The following is an 18344-nucleotide window of genomic DNA, read 5'->3' on the forward strand; positions in this document are numbered from 1 at the left end:
ACCTTATGTAGACAGGTGTGTGCCTTTCCAAATCAGTCCAATCAATTGAGTTTACAACAGATGGACTCCAATCAAGTTGTAGAAACATCTCAAGGATGATCAATGGAAACAGGATGCACCCGAGCTCAATTTCGAGTCTCATAGCAAACTTTCTGAATACTTATGTAAATAAGGTATTTTCTGTTTTTTATTTTTAATACATTTGCAACATTTCTAAAAACCTGTTTTCGCTTTGTCATTATGGGGTATTGTGTGTAGATTTGAGGAATGTTTTTATTTAATCCATTTTAGAATAAGGCTGTAACGTAACAATATGTGGAAAAAGTCAAGGGGTCTGAATACTTTCCGAATGCACTTTATGTGAGAGGTTACAAACCTACAGTCAGTGTCCAGATTTCAGGCTACTCTTCCATTTAATCCGTCTGAACAGTACAGTTCCCTTGGCGCCATTTTGAAGTCCCCGTCTTGTGACTGTCGAATTTACATACGCTTAGGTTGGAGTCATTAAAACTCGTTTTTCAACCACTCCACAAAAAAAACTATCGTTTTGGCAAGTCGGTTAGAACATCTACTTTGTGCATGACACAAGTAATTTTTCCAAGAATTGTTTACAGATTATTTCACTTATAATTCACTGTATCACAATTCCAGTGGGTCAGAAGTTTACATACACTAAGTTGACTGTGCCTTTAAACAGCTTTGAAAATTCCAGAAAATGATGTAATGGCTTTAGAAGCTTCTGATAGGCTAATTGACATAATTTGAGTCAATTGGAGGTGTACCTGTGGATGTATTTCAAGGCCTACCTTTAAAACTCAGTGCTTCTTTGCTTGACATCATGGGAAAATCAAAAGAAATCAGCCAAGACCTCAGAAAAAATATTGTAGACCTCCACAAGTCTGGTTCATTCTTGGGAGCAATTTCCAAACGCCTAAAGGTACCACGTTCATCTGTACAAACAATAGTACGCAAGTATAAACACCATGGGACCACGCAGCCGTCATACCGCTCAGGTAGGAGATGCGTTCTGTCTCCTAGAGACAAATCAATCCCAGAACAACAGCAAAGGACCTTGTGAAGATGCTGGAGGAAACAAGTACAAAAGTATCTATATCCACAGTAAAACAAGTCCTATATCGACATAACCTGAAAGGCCGCTCAGCAAGGAAGAAGCCACTGCTCCAAAACCGCCATAAAAAGCCAGACTACGGTTTGCAACTGAACATGGGGACAAAGATCGTACTTTTTGGAGAAATGTCCTCTGGTCTGATGAAACAAAAATAGAACTGTTTGGCCATAATGACCATCGTTATGTTTGGAGAAAAATGGGGGACGTTTGCAAGCCGAAGAACACCATCCCAACCGTGAAGCACGGGGTTGGCAGCATCATGCTGTGGGGGTGCTTTGCTGCAGGAGGGACTGGTGCACTTCACAAAATAGATGGCATCATGAGGAAGGAAAATTATGTGGATATATTGAAGAAACATCTCAAGACAGTCAGGAAGTTAAAGCTTGGTCGCAAATGGGTCTTCCAAATGCACAATGACCCCAAGCATACTTCCAAAGTTGTGGCAAAAATGGCTTAAGGACAACAAAGTCAAGGTATTGGAGTGGCCATCACAAAGCCCTGACCTCAATCCTATAGAAAATGTGTGGGCAGAACTGAAAAAGCGTGTGCGAGCAAGGAGGCCTACAAACCTGACTCAGTTACACCAGCTCTGTCAGGAGGAATGGGCCAAAATTCAACCAACTTATTGTGGAAAGCTTGTGGAATGCTACCCGAAATGTTTGACCCAAGTTAAACAATTTAAAGGCAATGCTACCAAATACTAATTGAGGGTATGTGCACTTCTGCCCCACCGGGAATGTGATGAAAGATTTTTTACTAGGAATTGTGAAAGACAGAGTTGAAATGTATTTGGCTAAGGTGTATGTAAACTTCCGACTTCAACTGTAGCCTATAGATATGAATTGCACCAGAATGATACATTTATTAATTTAAAGTTTAGTTTTCTCTTTATTCAACCTGCCCGCCACCCACCCGCCCAATATTTAATGACCCTAAACCCGGCCGCCCCGCGGATTATGAGTCAACCCACGCGTGTGTAGTGTCTTGAAGCCAGTAGGATGTGTTGCTATAGTCTCTGGTTGACTGTTTTTCTAGCCCTGTAGTATCTGTCTGTCTATCTGACTGTGTTGAAGCTGAGCCATTTGCTCGAGCTCCGCTGCGCAGTACAGTCCATATCTGACTAAGATCATTACATTTTAGTCATTTAGCAGACGCTCTTATCCAGAGCGACTTACAGTTAGTGAATACATATTTTTATTTTGTATTTTTTTTATACTGGCCCCCCGTGGGAATCGAACCCACAACCCTGGCGTTGCAAACGCCATGCTCTATCAACTGAGCTACATCCCTGCCGGCCATTCCCTCCCCTACCCTGGACGACGCTGGGCCAATTGTGTGCCGCCCATGAGTCTCCCGGTCGCGGCCGGCTGCGACAGAGCCTGGATTCGAACCAGGATCTCTAGTGGCACAGCTAGCACTGCGATGCGGCGCCTTAGACCACTGCGCCACTCAGGAGATAACATATCATAACATGATGTCAGAAGTGCTTCAACCCCGTCAAATATAAAACAGGTCCTCTGTAGCTCAATTGGTAGAGCATGGCGCTTGTAACGCCAGGGTAGTGGGTTCGATCCCCGGGACCACCCATACGTAAAAATGTATGCGCACATGACTGTAAGTCGCTTTGGATAAAAGTGTCTGCTAAATGGCATATTATTATTATTATTATTATTATTATTATTATTATTATTATTATCTCTGTAGTGTAGTATGTCTATCTGTAGCTTGTCAAGAGCAATTGTGGCCATCTCTGAATTGTATTTACAAAGTTGACTATATCTGATGAATGTAGATTTGGTTGTAAATGTTATATTTAGTGATAACTCACTTTTTGTTTACAGGTAATATAGTACTAAGCCTTTCTTCAGTAAACGATAATGTACATTTTCATGTAAATAGTTAATGGGTTCATGTTGATTATTTGTGTGTTTTCCAGGAGCCTGCGCAATTGTCTTACGAGAGATCAGGGATATTTTTATCCATATTGGCTTAAATGGGTTTCTGGTTTTTCGCTTCCCTCTGGAAAATCAGCTGTTAATATTAAATAAATACTAATAACTAAATTATTTCTGTTGCCATTTCTCATTATTGTGCATGTTTACTTTTATATGCTGTTATGCTGTATTATAATGTTGAATAATCACCTTCCGGTGTAAAAACCATGGAAATTAAAAACCAAAAACTATGTTTTAAGTGAGAATAGGCATTGGTCTGAAGCCGAAAAACAGGAAAGGGCCTTCCGCAAACTGTTGCCACAAAGTTGGAAGCACAGAATCGTCTAGAATGTCATTGTATGCTGTAGCGTTAAGATTTCCCTTCACTGTAACTAAGGGGCCGAGCCCGAACCATGAAAAACAGCCCCAGACCTTATTCATCCTCCACCAAACTTTACAGTTGGCACTATGCATTCGGTAAGGTTGCGTTCTCCTGACATCCGCCAAACCCAGATTCGTCCGTCGGACTGCCAAATGGTGAAGCGTGATTCATCACTCCAGAGAACGCGTTTCCACTGTTCCAAAGTCCAATGGCGGCGAGCTTTACACTTACAGTTGACCGGGGCAGCACTAGCAGGGCAGAAATTTGAAAGGTGGCATCCTATGAAGGTAACACATTGAAAGTCACTGAGCTTTTCAGTAAGTTCATTCAACTGCCAATGTTTCCCTATGGAGATTGCATGACTGTGTGCTCGATTTTATAGACCTGTCAGCAACGGCAGCCAAATCCACTAATTTGAAGGGATGTCCACATACTGCTGTATATATTGTGTATCTATCTATCCATCATCCATCCATCCATCTACAGTATCTGACTGTGTTCTCTCTCTAGTGGGTCTTCACCTGGCAGGGCCGACATCGTGTTTTTATCTACTGGTAGTTAATGCACGCACCTGGTTTTCAGTCTGAATTAGCCCTGATTAGTGGGATGAAACAGAGGTGTTCTCCCACTCTGCTCTAGTGTCTAGACACCAGCAGGCCGTGGTTCTGGTACTGGATCCTATAGTATCTAAAGTGTGTATGTGTTCTCTCTAGTGTCTCGATGCCAGCAGGCCGTGGTTCTGGTACTGGATCCTATAGTATCTAGTGTGTGTATGTTCTCTCTGTAGTGTCTGGATGCCAGCAGGCCGTGGTTCTGGTACTGGATCCTATAGTATCTAGTGTGTGTTCTCTCTGTAGTGTCTGGACGCCAGCAGGCCGTGGTTCTGGTACTGGATCCTATAGTATCTAGTGTGTGTTCTCTCTGTAGTGTCTAGATGCCAGCAGGCCGTGGTTCTGGTACTGGATCCTATAGTATCTAGTGTGTGTTCTCTCTGTAGTGTCTGGACGCCAGCAGGCCGTGGTTCTGGTACTGGATCCTATAGTATCTAGTGTGTGTTCTCTCTGTAGTGTCTGGACGCCAGCAGGCCGTGGTTCTGGTACTGGATCCTATAGTATCTAGTGTGTGTTCTCTCTGTAGTGTCTGGACGCCAGCAGGCCGTGGTTCTGGTACTGGATCCTATAGTATCTAGTGTGTGTTCTCTCTCTAGTGTCTGGACGCCAGTAGGCCGTGGTTCTGGTACTGGATCCTATAGTATCTAGTGTGTGTTCTCTCTGTAGTGTCTAGATGCCAGCAGGCCGTGGTTCTGGTACTGGATCCTATAGTATCTAGTGTGTGTTCTCTCTGTAGTGTCTAGATGCCAGCAGGCCGTGGTTCTGGTACTGGATCCTATAGTATCTAGTGTGTGTTCTCTCTCTAGTGTCTGGACGCCAGCAGGTCGTGGTTCTGGTACTGGATCCTATAGTATCTAGTGTGTGTGTTCTCTCTGTAGTGTCTGGACGCCAGCAGGCCGTGGTTCTGGTACTGGATCCTATAGTATCTAGTGTGTGTTCTCTCTGTAGTGTCTGGACGCCAGCAGGCCGTGGTTCTGGTACTGGATCCTATAGTATCTAGTGTGTGTTCTCTCTGTAGTGTCTGGACGCCAGCAGGCCGTGGTTCTGGTACTGGATCCTATAGTATCTAGTGTGTGTTCTCTCTGTAGTGTCTGGACGCCAGCAGGCCGTGGTTCTGGTACTGGATCCTATAGTATCTAGTGTGTGTTCTCTCTGTAGTGTCTGGACGCCAGCAGGCCGTGGTTCTGGTACTGGATCCTATAGTATCTAGTGTGTGTTCTCTCTGTAGTGTCTGGATGCCAGCAGGCCGTGGTTCTGGTACTGGATCCTATAGTATCTAGTGTGTGTTCTCTCTGTAGTGTCTGGACGCCAGCAGGCCGTGGTTCTGGTACTGGATCCTATAGTATCTAGTGTGTGTTCTCTCTGTAGTGTCTGGACGCCAGCAGGCCGTGGTTCTGGTACTGGATCCTATAGTATCTAGTGTGTGTTCTCTCTGTAGTGTCTGGACGCCAGCAGGCCGTGGTTCTGGTACTGGATCCTATAGTATCTAGTGTGTGTTCTCTCTCTGTAGTGTCTGGACGCCAGCAGGCCGTGGTTCTGGTACTGGATCCTATAGTATCTAGTGTGTGTTCTCTCTCTGTAGTGTCTGGACGCCAGCAGGCCGTGGTTCTGGTACTGGATCCTATAGTATCTAGTGTGTGTTCTCTCTCTGTAGTGTCTGGACGCCAGCAGGCCGTGGTTCTGGTACTGGATCCTATAGTATCTAGTGTGTGTTCTCTCTCTGTAGTGTCTGGACGCCAGCAGGCCGTGGTTGTGGTACTGGATCCTATAGTATCTAGTGTGTGTTCTCTCTGTAGTGTCTGGACGCCAGCAGGCCGTGGTTCTGGTACTGGATCCTATAGTATCTAGTGTGTTCTCTCTCTGTAGTGTCTGGACGCCAGCAGGCCGTGGTTCTGGTACTGGATCCTATAGTATCTAGTGTGTGTTCTCTCTGTAGTGTCTGGACGCCAGCAGGCCGTGGTTCTGGTACTGGATCCTATAGTATCTAGTGTTCTCTCTCTCTAGTGTCTGGACGCCAGCAGGCTGTGGTTCTGGTACTGGATCCTATAGTATCTAGTGTGTGTTCTCTCTGTAGTGTCTGGACGCCAGCAGGCCGTGGTTCTGGTACTGGATCCTATAGTATCTAGTGTGTGTTCTCTCTGTAGTGTCTGGACACCAGCAGGCCGTGGTTCTGGTACTGGATCCTATAGTATCTAGTGTGTGTTCTCTCTGTAGTGTCTGGACGCCAGCAGGCCGTGGTTCTGGTACTGGATCCTATAGTATCTAGTGTGTGTTCTCTCTGTAGTGTCTGGACGCCAGCAGGCCGTGGTTCTGGTACTGGATCCTATAGTATCTAGTGTGTGTTCTCTCTCTGTAGTGTCTGGACGCCAGCAGGCCGTGGTTGTGCTACTGGATCCTATAGTATCTAGTGTGTGTTCTCTCTCTGTAGTGTCTGGACGCCAGCAGGCCGTGGTTCTGGTACTGGATCCTATAGTATCTAGTGTGTGTTCTCTCTGTAGTGTCTGGACGCCAGCAGGCCGTGGTTCTGGTACTGGATCCTATAGTATCTAGTGTGTGTTCTCTCTCTGTAGTGTCTGGACGCCAGCAGGCCGTAGTTCTGGTACTGGATCCTATAGTATCTAGTGTGTGTTCTCTCTGTAGTGTCTGGACGCCAGCAGGCCGTGGTTGTGGTACTGGATCCTATAGTATCTAGTGTGTGTTCTCTCTGTAGTGTCTGGACGCCAGCAGGCCGTGGTTCTGGTACTGGATCCTATAGTATCTAGTGTGTGTTCTCTCTGTAGTGTCTGGACGCCAGCAGGCCGTGGTTCTGGTACTGGATCCTATAGTATCTAGTGTGTGTTCTCTCTGTAGTGTCTGGACGCCAGCAGGCCGTGGTTCTGGTACTGGATCCTATAGTATCTAGTGTGTGTTCTCTCTGTAGTGTCTGGACGCCAGCAGGCCGTGGTTGTGCTACTGGATCCTATAGTATCTAGTGTGTTCTCTCTCTGTAGTGTCTGGACGCCAGCAGGCCGTGGTTCTGGTACTGGATCCTATAGTATCTAGTGTGTGTTCTCTCTGTAGTGTCTGGACGCCAGCAGGCCGTGGTTGTGCTACTGGATTCTACACAGTCTGGAGCTGCTTGAGGAAGCTGTGCCCACCGCCATCGCCTCAGAGTGAGTACAGCGACTGTACTGCTACACTAACATAACAAATATGTAGCACACCTTGTCCCAACACACACCACCCCAACGCTGCTCTACCATAATGCCAACCAACTGGAGCTCTGCTACCCGAGTCCTTCAGGCCCAGATATTGTACATCGGGTTAGGGCCGGGTAGGGCCTGTTTTTTTTTTGTTTTTTTTTTCATTAATAACTAGGGTACTGGCAGGGCTCGGGTATCACTAAATTCATCACTAACATTTTGAAGCTGAGCCATTTGCTCGTGCTCTGCTGAGCAATACAGTCATAATAATATAATAATAATAATAATAATAATAATAATAATAATAGGATCCTATTATTATTATTATTAGTCATATCTGACTAAGATCAGAACATGGTGTCAGAAGTGCTTCAACGCCGTCAAATATAAAACAAGAGAGATTATTTCAGAGAAAATAATAATGTTCATTGAGTTTTTCCGGAGTTTAGAGTGTTAAAGTAGCTAACAGCTAACTGCTCTCTCATGTCTCTTCATAGCCGTTGCTATGGATACTAACACTCAAAGCACCATGAGCAGAGCGCATGCAGAGCGAGCTGCCTGCGCAGAGGGAGCGAGTGACAGACGGAGAGGAGCGGCTAATGGATTTACTAACGGAGGAAGTTATTTGGGGTTTCGGGCAGGCCTGGGCCTTAAATTTGGCAGAAGCAATCGGGTCTGCGTAGGGTAGGGCCTCTGAACGTCACCAGCATGGGTAGGGCTCGGGCTTAAAATTCATACCCGTGCAGGGATCAACTGCCTACCTACTGTGGATGCATGCAGCCTGCCCTGTATTCTGATGCTGGCCAAACATGCATATACCAAAGTAGCCTTGCCTACAAGACTCAACCTTGGTGAAAGAGACTAACACAAAAGCAACTTTGAGATGGCTCAGTTTTGCCTTTTCAGTTTACAATATAAACAACTGATAGTTTTAGCATTTACGTGTGTAACCCCTGGCGATGTGATCTGCTTTGCAGTGTGTGTGTGTGTAAATGACATTGCCCCCTCTGCCCCGTCCAGTGTGTGTAAGTTCCTGGCGCAGTGTCAGAGTCCTACGGGGGGTTTTGCTGGAGGTCCAGGTCAAGCCGCCCACCTGGCTCCCAGCTACGCTGCTGTCAACGCACTCTGTATCATCGGCACCCAGGAGGCATACAACATCATAGACAGGTACAGTCACCTCTTACTACAACATCATAGACAGGTACAGTCACCTCTGTTACTACATCATAGACAGGTACAGTCACCTCTTACTACAACATCATAGACAGGTACAGTCACCTCTTACTACAATATCATAGACAGGTACAGTCACCTCTGTTACTACATCATAGACAGGTACAGTCACCTCTTACTACAACATCATAGACAGGTACAGTCACCTCTTACTACAACATCATAGACAGGTACAGTCACCTCTGTTACTACATCATAGACAGGTACAGTCACCTCTGTTACTACAACATCATAGACAGGTACAGTCACCTCTTTACTACAACATCATAGACAGGTACAGTCACCTCTGTTACTACAACATCATAGACAGGTACAGTCACCTCTGTTACTACATCATAGACAGGTACAGTCACCTCTGTTACTACATCATAGACAGGTACAGTCACCTCTTACTACAACGTCATAGACAGGTACAGTCACCTCTGTTACTACAACATAGACAGGTACAGTCACCTCTGTTACTACATCATAGACAGGTACAGTCACCTCTGTTACTACAACATCATAGACAGGTACAGTCACCTCTGTTACTACAACATCATAGACAGGTACAGTCACCTCTGTTACTACATCATAGACAGGTACAGTCACCTCTTACTACAACATCATAGACAGGTACAGTCACCTCTGTTACAACATCATAGACAGGTACAGTCACCTCTTACTACAACATCATAGACAGGTACAGTCACCTCTGTTACTACAACATCATAGACAGGTACAGTCACCTCTGTTACTACAACATCATAGACAGGTACAGTCACCTCTGTTACTACAACATAGACAGGTACAGTCACCTCTGTTACTACAACATCATAGACAGGTACAGTCACCTCTGTTACTACAACATCATAGACAGGTACAGTCACCTCTGTTACTACATCATAGACAGGTACAGTCACCTCTGTTACTACAACATCATAGACAGGTACAGTCACCTCTTACTACAACATCATAGACAGGTACAGTCACCTCTGTTACTACATCATAGACAGGTACAGTCACCTCTGTTACTACAACATCATAGACAGGTACAGTCACCTCTGTTACTACAACATCATAGACAGGTACAGTCACCTCTGTTACTACATCATAGACAGGTACAGTCACCTCTTACTACAACATCATAGACAGGTACAGTCACCTCTGTTACTACAACATAGACAGGTACAGTCACCTCTGTTACTACAACATCATAGACAGGTACAGTCACCTCTGTTACTACAACATCATAGACAGGTACAGTCACCTCTGTTACTACAACATCATAGACAGGTACAGTCACCTCTGTTACTACATCATAGACAGGTACAGTCACCTCTTACTACAACATCATAGACAGGTACAGTCACCTCTGTTACTACATCATAGACAGGTACAGTCACCTCTTACTACAACATCATAGACAGGTACAGTCACCTCTTACTACAACATCATAGACAGGTACAGTCACCTCTGTTACTACAACATCATAGACAGGTACAGTCACCTCTGTTACTACAACATAGACAGGTACAGTCACCTCTGTTACTACATCATAGACAGGTACAGTCACCTCTGTTACTACAACATCATAGACAGGTACAGTCACCTCTGTTACTACATCATAGACAGGTACAGTCACCTCTGTTACTACAACATCATAGACAGGTACAGTCACCTCTGTTACTACAACATCATAGACAGGTACAGTCACCTCTGTTACTACAACATCATAGACAGGTACAGTCACCTCTGTTACTACATCATAGACGGGTACAGTCACCTCTGTTACTACATCATAGACAGGTACAGTCACCTCTGTTACTACAACATAGACAGGTACAGTCACCTCTGTTACTACAACATCATAGACAGGTACAGTCACCTCTGTTACTACAACATCATAGACAGGTACAGTCACCTCTGTTACTACAACATCATAGACAGGTACAGTCACCTCTGTTACTACAACATCATAGACAGGTACAGTCACCTCTGTTACTACAACATCATAGACAGGTACAGTCACCTCTGTTACTACATCATAGACAGGTACAGTCACCTCTGTTACTACAACATCATAGACAGGTACAGTCACCTCTGTTACTACATCATAGACAGGTACAGTCACCTCTGTTACTACAACATAGACAGGTACAGTCACCTCTGTTACTACAACATAGACAGGTACAGTCACCTCTGTTACTACATCATAGACAGGTACAGTCACCTCTGTTACTACAACATCATAGACAGGTACAGTCACCTCTGTTACTACATCATAGACAGGTACAGTCACCTCTGTTACTACAACATCATAGACAGGTACAGTCACCTCTGTTACTACATCATAGACAGGTACAGTCACCTCTGTTACTACAACATCATAGACAGGTACAGTCACCTCTGTTACTACATCATAGACAGGTACAGTCACCTCTGTTACTACAACATAGACAGGTACAGTCACCTCTGTTACTACAACATAGACAGGTACAGTCACCTCTGTTACTACATCATAGACAGGTACAGTCACCTCTTACTACAACATCATAGACAGGTACAGTCACCTCTGTTACTACAACATCATAGACAGGTACAGTCACCTCTGTTACTACATCATAGACAGGTACAGTCACCTCTGTTACTACAACATCATAGACAGGTACAGTCACCTCTGTTACTACAACATCATAGACAGGTACAGTCACCTCTGTTACTACATCATAGACAGGTACAGTCACCTCTGTTACTACATCATAGACAATAACAAAAAAACAAAAAGAATATTCTCACACCTAATTTAAAACCCCAAAAGGTAGGAAATGTTTCTGATGGTACCGCCTACTGAACTAATGAACATGACCCAGGTGTTGCCGTAGCAGCGGCAGGTGTGATGTCTTTTTAATCACCCCCCCCCACCCCCCCACAGGGAGAAGCTACTCTCCTTCCTGTTCTCTGTGAAACAGCCAGATGGTTCCTTTGTGATGCACGTAGGAGGAGAGGTGGATGTCAGGTGAGACTGAGCTGAGCAGCCTTCCTTCCATCGACAGAGTTTCACTGTGACTGGAGCACCGCTGACACCTGATAACAACAAACTCCCTCTCCCCTGCTGTCCTCTGTGTCTCTGCCTCTCTCTCTCTGCCTCTCTCTCTCTCTCTCTGCCTCTCTCTCTCTGCTCTCTCTCTCTCTCTCTCTGCCTCTCTCTCTCTCTCTCTCTCTCTCTCTCTCTCTCTCTCTCTCTCTCTCTCTCTCTCTCTCTCTCTCTCTCTCTCTCTCTCTCTCTCTCTCTCTCTCTCTCTCTCTCTCTCTCTCTGTCTGTCACCCCTGCTGTCCTCTCTGTGTCTCTGTTTTTCTCACTGTTTAACTATCTATCTCCATCTTGGTAGCAGACAGAGATGTGTGTATTAACTCCTACCTCTCTCTCTGTGTTGTAGGAGTGCGTACTGTGCTGCATCAGTGGCGTCTCTCACCAACATCATGACACCCACACTGTTCCAGGACACGCCCACATGGATCGTCAGGTACTGCAGTATAGAGCAACCACACACACGTCTCACTCAGACACACCATTTAGTTCATCTGTGGCTATTTAACTGGCTACCGTTTTGTCACGAGAATTCTATCTCTAATACTCAAACTTTGAATGATCCCCAGAGGGTGTAAGACTCTAGTTAAGAATGAATTAAAGAAATTGTCCAGTCTGCAAGGGATCAGCCATGTTTATTCATGAGAGCACTCTGCCGCCAAAAACAGTCTTTTTTATATTCCTTCACACAAAGGAACTTAGCTCCGCCCACATTTAGGCGGCCTGTACATTTCCACAGTATAGAATGATTAACCAGTTTCTAGGTCCCCTTCCTCCTGGAATGTCTTTCTCAGCAGTTTCTAACCCCCCTTCTCTGTTAGCGGGTTTATTACTACCTTATAACTAACACAGTTTACACAGTCATACAGTCGTTACCATAAACATACAAATTCATCTATCACCGTTCGTAAAGTTCCTTTTTCATAATAAACCTTTGAATCACATTTATAAAAAATTGTGTAGTTGTGCTGTCAGTCTTCATTGACTATAATAGTTACAAGGATTTGGACCTCGGGCTGTGGTATTACCGCCACACCGGCGGTCACGAGTCATGAAGGCAGTCAAATTCCACGTGACCGTTTAAGTCACAGTAATTAGGCTTCTCCAAGCTCTGATGCTGCTGATGGTCATTAGTAGCCTACCAAACCTGCTAACTACCTGGTACTCAGCACTCTATTGTCCCTCTAGTCACTCTGACATTACATTTACATTTAAGTCATTTCGCGACTTACAAATCGGTCCATTCAACTTATGATACCCAGTGGGACAACCACTTTTTTATTTATTTTTTATGGGGGAGGTGGGGTAGAAGGATTACTTTTATACTATTCCAGGTATTCCTTAAAGAGGTAGGGTTTCAAGTGTCTCCGGAAGGTGGTCAGTGACTCCGCTGTCCTGGCGTCGTGGGGGAGCTTGTTCCACCATTGGGGTGCCAGAGCAGCGAATAGCTTTGACTGGGCTGAGCGGGAACTTCCGTAGAGGTAGGGGGGCTAGCAGGCCAGAGGTGGATGAACGTAGTGCCCTCGTTTGGGTGTAGGGTCTGATCAGAGCCTGAAGGTAAGGAGGTGCCGTTCCCCTCACAGCTCCGTAGGCAAGCACCATGGTTTTGTAGATATCAATGCAAATGTGATCGAAAATCTAATCGAACACTTCATGAGAGCCCATGAGCTCATGTTGCGCAACATTTCTATAGGCTATGCAAATGCGTGAGAGTGATGGCCTCTACTAAAAAGAGGAGGATCCCATCAGCTTTCTATAGGCTAGGCCTACTATATTTATTTCTCAACTTTCCTAATATTAAGCACATTGCTTATCTTCACAACAGGAGTATAGCCTACCTGGCTGGCATGAAAATGAACCAAGGGAAAAGCGTCCTCCATTTGCTATTTAAGTGCATAGATGACATGTATTTTTTCCTGCTGCCTGTTTTGAGACAGGTGCATGATAATGGTCCATTCTAAATCAAAACAAATTTCACACATATATTATTTAGTATATGTAAAGACAAGGTTAAATCAAGAATAATCTGATGAGTGACAATATTAGCCTAGCACTTGTGAATTATATATTATCACTTGTGAAGGATGCCCAGCATAAGAAACTGCCTTTTTTTGCGACTTTTTCTAATCCTCATGTAGCCTAGCCCATAGGCCTATATGTTTTAATAAGGTTTGTATCACAACTAAAGTGGCCAAAGAACTTCTTAAAATTAAGCACATTAATCCGCTTTACAAGGGGTGAAGAGCCTAACTTGCATACATACGCAGCGCGTGAGTTTCAAGTTTTCACCATACAAATGCACCTTTATAATAAAAGCATTACATGCATAATCGCATACTGCCATGTGAGCATTGCTGCGCTTATAATGTGAAATAGCCTAATAGTTTATCAACATTTAAAGCTAAACGTTCTGATCTGTTGCGTCAGCCTCATTGCACAAAAAACATTTTTTGATGCTAGTGGTTGTATTAATTTGGGATCTGTCGCATCCCACAACTGTCCCAGACTGTTTGGAATATTTATTTCTCGCACAGAATAGGTCAACTTTTGTACTATGGGGGATAGTAGATTGACATAGGCTGGTGCTTTGGCTGTTTGTTACTCATCTTGTTGGCTGGCGAAAAGTAAATGGGGACAGTTCTTCCAATATCTTCAATATGCACCTCGGAATTGGATAAGGACGCGCGCAGTTGCGTCCCTGATGTGTCTGTCTTCACTTGTAGCCTGTGAGAAAGATCACGTGATGGAGAGCCATGTGTGAGAGACGCTTTGGAGCGCGCAGCACTCAGGGAGAAGGGCACAACACAGCACTCCGGGCCAAGGGCACAACGATCCTGCATGGATTTTTTTTACACCACTTTTTTTTTAGGGTGCATTACGGCCACACAAATGGGATGCCGCAGTGAAATTCGAGGCTTTATCAAGAGCTTGTCAAATTGTGAATGAGAGACTGATGAAGTGTGTACAGCCTGCGCAAAAAACAAAGCAGAGCTCATGCCTTTCAAGCGACTTTTTTCAAATCATCATACATTGCAGCCTTACAATGTATTAAAAATCCAAAAATATAGCCCTACGTTTGTAGAACAACTAAAGTTACATTAATAACTCTAAATTAAGCATATAGGAGTACCTATTTATTTGTTAACCGCTCAACACAGAATAGCCGCATGTGCGCACTCCCTCAAATCGTTTTGGAGAAAATATCCTTTCTATTTTATTCAGCTTTGTTCAATTGTATTCTTCATACTATAAAATAATGCCATGGAATTCTAAGCAAATCTTGTCTGCTAAATGAACTAGTGTAGCCCACAGCCATATGGCATAGCCAGATCAGGACCTAACATAAGGACAACTCAGAGTATGCTATTATGTTCTTCTGAAATAGACTACATTTTCTCCATATCATGCTTCTTTAGACCTGTCTAAAATAAATAATGGATTTATTGTGAAGGTGTAGGCTATATTACATGGATTTATTAGACTTTTTAAAATGTAGATATTCCAAAAGGTCTGCATCAGTGGCTTGTAGGCTATGTGTGGAAGCCAGGAGATGCTAAATGTGTTTATGTTAATTAAAGGTAAATTACCATGAGACCGACAGTTATTTGCATGACAATCACCGGCTGACGAAATTTCGTGACCGCCACAGCCCTATTTGTCCCCCCTGTACTTTAGAAAAATAACTTTGTAGTGAGCATGTGTTTACACAGTTCTATAGAAAGAAAGTTAATGCCCACTCACTGTCTGCTACTGCTTGTCCTTCCTGTCTCCCTCCAGCTGTCAGAACTGGGAGGGGGGACTAGGGGGTGTCCCGGGGCTGGAGGCCCATGGAGGGTACACCTTCTGTGGGACGGCTGCCATGGTCATCCTGGGGAAGGAGCACATGCTGGATCTCAAGACCCTGCTGGTGAGTTCTCTACCACATCAGTTCTCTACACATCAGTTCTCTATTGGTAATTGGACTTATCCAGAACTGCCTCAAGTGTGTTTTAACACAGTTAAAAGTGGTTATCCGGGGAGGCTTATACCTACAGTAGCTTTGTCTTCAGTAGTAGCCATCCAGTACCCTACCAATGTCACTCGGTGTCCCCCTCTCTGCAGAGGTATCCCATGTCACTACTTTCTGTGCCCAGATAATTCAGTTTACTTTATCGGTGTTTAACCGGAGAGGTATCCAATGTCACGACTTCCTGTCCCCAGATAATTCAGATTGCTTTATCAGCGATTGATCGTCACTACTTCCTGTCCACAGATAATTCAGATGACTTAATCAGTGGTATCCCCAGAGACAGTAAAGCGTTTAGAAGATGTCAGAGGCCTGCAGGTCTTAAATGGCACCCTATCCCCTAAATAGTCCACTACTTTTAAACAAGGGTGCCATTTTGGTCCACACCTGTTCCACACCACACTGATACCACACCACTCTGCATCAGTCCACACCTGTTCCACACCACACTGATACCACACCACTCTGCATCAGTCCACACCTGTTCCACACCACACTGATACCACACCACTCTGCATCAGTCCACACCTGTTCCACACCACACTGATACCACACCACTCTGCATCAGTCCACACCTCTCCACACCACACTGATACCACACCACTCTGCATCAGTCCACACCTGTTCCACACCACACTGATACCACACCACTCTGCATCAGTCCACACCTGTTCCACACCACACTGATACCACACCACTCTGCATCAGTCCACACCTGTTCCACACCACACTGATACCACACCACTCTGCATCAGTCCACACCTGTTCCACACCACACTGATACCACACCACTCTGCATCAGTCCACACCTCTCCACACCACACTGATACCACACCACTCTGCATCAGTCCACACCTCTCCACACCAAAAATAAATGTAAAGTATCTTTCACTAGGCTATCTTCTCCAACCCAGCTCCCTATGACAACAGACAGGATTGAGGACTCCAGCTGGTATTTACACCAATTCAATAATGTTTCAGTCCAGTCCTTGTGCTTTGGAAGGACTCCAATTAGTGGTTGCTATAGCAACCGTGTCAAAATTTCTCAGTTTGCAAATATCAATTCATATTAGCCCCTCTCTGATAGGTAACGCATGGGATTTCATAATCTGGCTGGTTTCAAAGAGAATAAAGGACTGTGTACACTGAACTGTCTGGCTGGTTATACACCAAGAACCAAGTTATATTTACACTGTCTGGCTGGTTCTACACCAAGAACCAAGATATATTTACACTGTCTGGCTGGTTATACACCAAGAACCAAGATATATTTACACTGTCTGGCTGGTTATACACCAAGAACCAAGTTATATTTACACTGTCTGGCTGGTTATACACCAAGAACCAAGCTATATTTACACTGTCTGGCTGGTTATACACCAAGAACCAAGTTATATTTACACTGTGTGGCTGGTTATACACCAAGAACCAAGCTATATTTACACTGTCTGGCTGGTTATACACCAAGAACCAAGTTATATTTACACTGTCTGGCTGGTTATACACCAATAACCAAGTTATATTTACACTGTCTGGCTGGTTATACACCAAGAACCAAGCTATATTTACACTGGCTGGCTGGTTATACACTAAGAACCAAGCTATATTTACACTGTCTGGCTGGCTGGATAGAAAATGGCTTCCTTGCTGGGACTGTTAGTTAAATGTTGGCAGTTTCTCACATTGTGATAAGGTTATTTTATAAGTGACCATAATCAATCAATCAATCAATTTTATTTTATATAGCCCTTCTTACATCAGCTAATATCTCGAAGTGCTTTACAGAAACCCAGCCTAAAACCCCAAACAGCTAGTAATGCAGGTGTAGAAGCACGGTGGCTAGGAAAAACTCCCTAGAAAGGCCAAAACCTAGGAAGAAACCTAGAGAGGAACCAGGCTATGAGGGGTGGCCAGTCCTCTTCTGGCTGTGCCGGGTGGAGATTATAACAGAACCATGCCAAGATGTTCAAAAATGTTCATAAGTGACAAGCATGGTCAAATAATAATCAGGAATAAATCTCAGTTGGCTTTTCATAGCCGATCATTAAGAGTTGAAAACAGCAGGTCTGGGACAGGTAGGGGTTCCATAACCGCAGGCAGAACAGTTGAAACTGGAATAGCAGCAAGGCCAGGCGGACTGGGGACAGCAAGGAGTCACCACGGCCGGTAGTCCCGACGTATGGTCCTAGGGCTCAGGTCTCTCAGTTGGCTTTTCATAGCCGATCATTAAGAGTTGAAAACAGCAGGTCTGGGACAGGTAGGGGTTTCGTAACCGCAGGCAGAACAGTTGAAACTGGAATAGCAGCAAGGCCAGGCGGACTGGGGACAGCAAGGTGTCAGCATGCCCGGTAGTCCTGACGTATGGTCCTAGGGCTCAGGTTCTCTCGCTTTCTCCCTTTTCTCACTCTCACTGCCTCTATCTCTCCTGCTGTACACTCTCTCCTCCTCCCTCTCTCCCCTAGCGGTGGGTGGCCAGCAGACAGATGAGGTTCGAGGGAGGCTTCCAGGGTCGCTGTAACAAACTGGTGGATGGATGCTATTCCTTCTGGCAGGCCGGGCTGCTGCCCCTGCTACACAGAGCTCTCTTCAAAGAAGGTAAAACTACAGAAACAATTACAGTATTGCCCTAAGGCAATGGTTCCCAAACTGTTGGGCGCGCCCCCTAGGGGTCGGCAGGGGGGGGGGCGCGGGGAACCAAACGGTGGGGCACGCCCCCTAGGGGTCATCGGGGGGACCAAACTGTGGGGCACGCCCCCTAGGGGTCGTCGGGGGGACCAAACTGTGGGGCACGCCCCCT

At 45.0% G+C, this 18344-nt stretch overlaps 1 protein-coding gene across 1 annotated transcript in view; it reads left to right on the top strand.

The window, feature by feature from the left end:
• LOC121548531 (protein farnesyltransferase subunit beta) overlaps positions 1-18344 on the top strand; it is a 35802-nt gene that overhangs the window by 14612 nt on the left and 2846 nt on the right. Inside the window, exons 4-9 of the mRNA XM_041859996.2 lie at positions 7117-7208; positions 8259-8405; positions 11386-11469; positions 11891-11977; positions 15319-15448; positions 18010-18142. Of these exons, the coding sequence (XP_041715930.1) occupies positions 7117-7208; positions 8259-8405; positions 11386-11469; positions 11891-11977; positions 15319-15448; positions 18010-18142 (673 nt within the window). The remainder of the gene's footprint in view (positions 1-7116; positions 7209-8258; positions 8406-11385; positions 11470-11890; positions 11978-15318; positions 15449-18009; positions 18143-18344) is intronic.

Source organism: Coregonus clupeaformis, chromosome 33 (assembly GCF_020615455.1).
Source record: "Coregonus clupeaformis isolate EN_2021a chromosome 33, ASM2061545v1, whole genome shotgun sequence".
Lineage (NCBI taxonomy): Eukaryota > Metazoa > Chordata > Actinopteri > Salmoniformes > Salmonidae > Coregonus > Coregonus clupeaformis.